The following is a 2,850-nucleotide window of genomic DNA, read 5'->3' as shown; positions in this document are numbered from 1 at the left end:
GTTCCACAGGAGCCGGTCATCACCCCGCCAGAGTAGTGTTGAAATATGGCATCTCCTCCGTCCACAGCTACTGATACAGGCTGGTTGGCCACGGCTTTCATAAGAGAAGATTCATCGTTGGCAGGCACATCCTCGTAGCCCTTGATGGTTGCAACACTGTTGCTTGTAGTGCTAGTTTTGCACTGTCCGTCTTGTGCGGTGTATGGGTAGTTGGCCTCAGTGGTGAGGCCGCCGTTCTTGATGATGAACTTGAAGGCGTCGTCCATCTCGCCACCCTCACACCCCTGATCCACACTATGGACATCACAGTCAACTAGCTCTTGCTCAGACAAGGAGACAAGCTTCCCTGTGCTCAATTTCACAATGCCCTCGGTTGCAGCCACGGCCGAAAAAGCCCAACAACAGCCTACAAAAATATTGATGTATTTAGTATAATTTTAGTTATCATGAGAATACGATATATACATACTACCTAAATTTACTTACCACATTGGCCTTGGTCTTTGATAGGAGTGACGGCACCCTTGGTTCTCCAATCAACAGCGGCTGGAAGTGCATCGGTGCTGACATTGTTGTACCTGAACCCGGTTGGAGCCCTGCTAGTGCTCCTCTTGAGGCCCTTGTTGGTCTTGCTTGCCCTAAACTCGTCATTAGTGAGGTCCGTAAAGTGGTTAACACCGAGCCAAAACTTGTGGTTTCCGGCGTTGAATGACTCGATGAAGGCAATGTTGGCCTTGAAAACCTCGAACCTCTGCGCCTTCTCTGTGTCGTCCTTGTAAGCACGGTTGTACTTCACCATCCATTGCTCATGCCTCTCCACCATGGCCGCATCGCCGAGCTTGCGAGCTGACAGAACAGTGCTGCTGCATAAGCAGATGCAACCTAGGATGGCAAGAAGCAAAGCATTGGGGATGGCCATGATCTGCTCGGTGAGTGCTTAATTACTAGTGCTAGTACTGTAAGTAGCTTTGGTGGTGCTTTGGTCTGTCAACAATGGGTGGAAGGGATGTGTTTATATAGCTGTAGCCATACACATGTACGTAGCAGATACGGCGTGGAGAGCGACGGACAACAGCGTGGCGGTGAAGTTAATTACCAGTTAGAATTAATAATCTTGTGGTTGTAGATAGTACGTTAGCTTAGTCCAACTCTGATCCTAGAATCAATGGTTGAATTCAGTAAAAGTACGAGCGGAAGTATGTTGCAGCTACGGAAGTACTAGCTCTGTATTAAAATAGTAGACGTTTTTGCAGCTTAATTTGAACTGCAAAAACGTCTTATATTTTGATATGGAGGGATATATTTTAAAGTAGTGAGAAATAGGAACTGACCCCTAGTTCGTGCCATGTGAACACAAAACAATTAGAAAGAGGGACTGCTGGGCGGGCAAGTATTGCACCTACGGAAGTACATATATTAGAACAGTCCAACAAGAGCAAAGATAAAAAAAAGAATTCAAAGATGCACGACGATAACGGCAATAAAGAAACAAAATCATTCAGACTTTCTTTAAGGTGGTCACCTTACCCGCTGATTGATGTGTAAGAATTCCAGCGGGTCATGGTCAATCAAAATTTCAGGAAATAGAAATAATACCCTGTGCGTTGCTGTGGGGATTGGTTCAATTATTTCAAGGATGTTTTGTTGTATGTAACATTAGTATTTGGATTAATAATATAAACAGTAAAACTAAATTGTACATACATTTACTTAAGTTGATTGTTGTATAGCTGTAGGATATTTGCCAAATATAAGTAGCAGGAACTATGCATGTTATGTTATGGTGGTCTTTTCTCATGCATAGTGGCTTATTGAGTTGGCATAGTTGAATGTTAAGAGATTTAGCGACAGTGATGGTCAACTATTTAGCTATATATGATATGGAGAGAAGTCAATAATGGAATAACATGCGGTAGTTTAGTCACATGTTGTCAATGGGCAAATATTTAGACAAATATATACAGAAACTTCTCATATTACATTTACACAAGATGGCAATGGGGGGCGTGCAACACACACTTACATGCACATCTAATCGTGTTTATTATCCTCCCAGCTCCGCCGATCCTCTCCTTCTGTTTGGTTATCCCGAAAACTAGGTTCACTTGGTGTCCTCCCACCATAAGTTGAGGAGGATATCCAGTGCTCACAACACTAAGGTGCTCCCATGTCTAAAAGTCCATTTAAACGTTCAAAAGTTTCTGATTTTTTAATGTTCCCAAGACACAAGTCCATGAACTCTGAAAAGTTCATATTCAAACTCGAAATGCACACTGAGAACAAAACAGACAAATTCAGCATGAATAGTGTCACAAAAAGACAATAGCAAAAATGACATTATTTACATCAATTTTTTTTCTCTTTTTTGTTTCTCGGTGTGTATTTCAGGTTTGGGTATGTTTTTTTAGAGGTCATAGCCACATGTCTTGTGAACATTCACAGAAAAATTCAAATCTTTTTGAAATGTTTAAAATTAACTTTTTAGGCATGGAAGCTCTGTATATTTTTCCCATAAGTTGATGCTTTGGGCACCAACAACTTGCATTTACGCCATCCATTTCCTACTGTCCATGCATAAGGGTCAGGTCTAGGGTTCCTAGGCAAGAAGTAAGAGAGGTACCGAGTAAAAGCCAGGCGCTTTTCGGCGGCACTACCGATCATGCCCGCGGGATTCACATCAGTCCGAGGGGTGCTTTCATGGTTCTACTTCCATCCCCTTATCCATGCTCGGGGGAAACATGTCCATTGCTAGACTCAGTGACACCGCTTTGCATCGTTACCCTATTAGGGGCGTCAACAGAGAGCTTAGATCTCATGGTGTGGAGACATGTTTGGGCAAGATTGGATCCC

At 43.0% G+C, this 2,850-nt stretch overlaps 1 protein-coding gene across 1 annotated transcript in view; it reads right to left on the bottom strand.

The window, feature by feature from the left end:
* LOC123089922 (senescence-specific cysteine protease SAG39-like) overlaps window positions 1-919 on the bottom strand; it is a 2,974-nt gene extending 2,055 nt beyond the window's left edge. Inside the window, exon 1 of the mRNA XM_044511462.1 lies at window positions 487-919. Within this exon, the coding sequence (XP_044367397.1) occupies window positions 487-919 (433 nt within the window). The remainder of the gene's footprint in view (window positions 1-486) is intronic.
* Between the last annotated feature and the right edge of the window lie 1,931 nt (window positions 920-2,850).

The sequence above is a fragment of the Triticum aestivum genome, chromosome 4B (assembly GCF_018294505.1).
Source record: "Triticum aestivum cultivar Chinese Spring chromosome 4B, IWGSC CS RefSeq v2.1, whole genome shotgun sequence".
In the NCBI taxonomy this organism is placed as follows: Eukaryota; Viridiplantae; Streptophyta; class Magnoliopsida; order Poales; family Poaceae; genus Triticum; species Triticum aestivum.
This window is presented reverse-complemented; position numbering and strand designations above follow the sequence as displayed.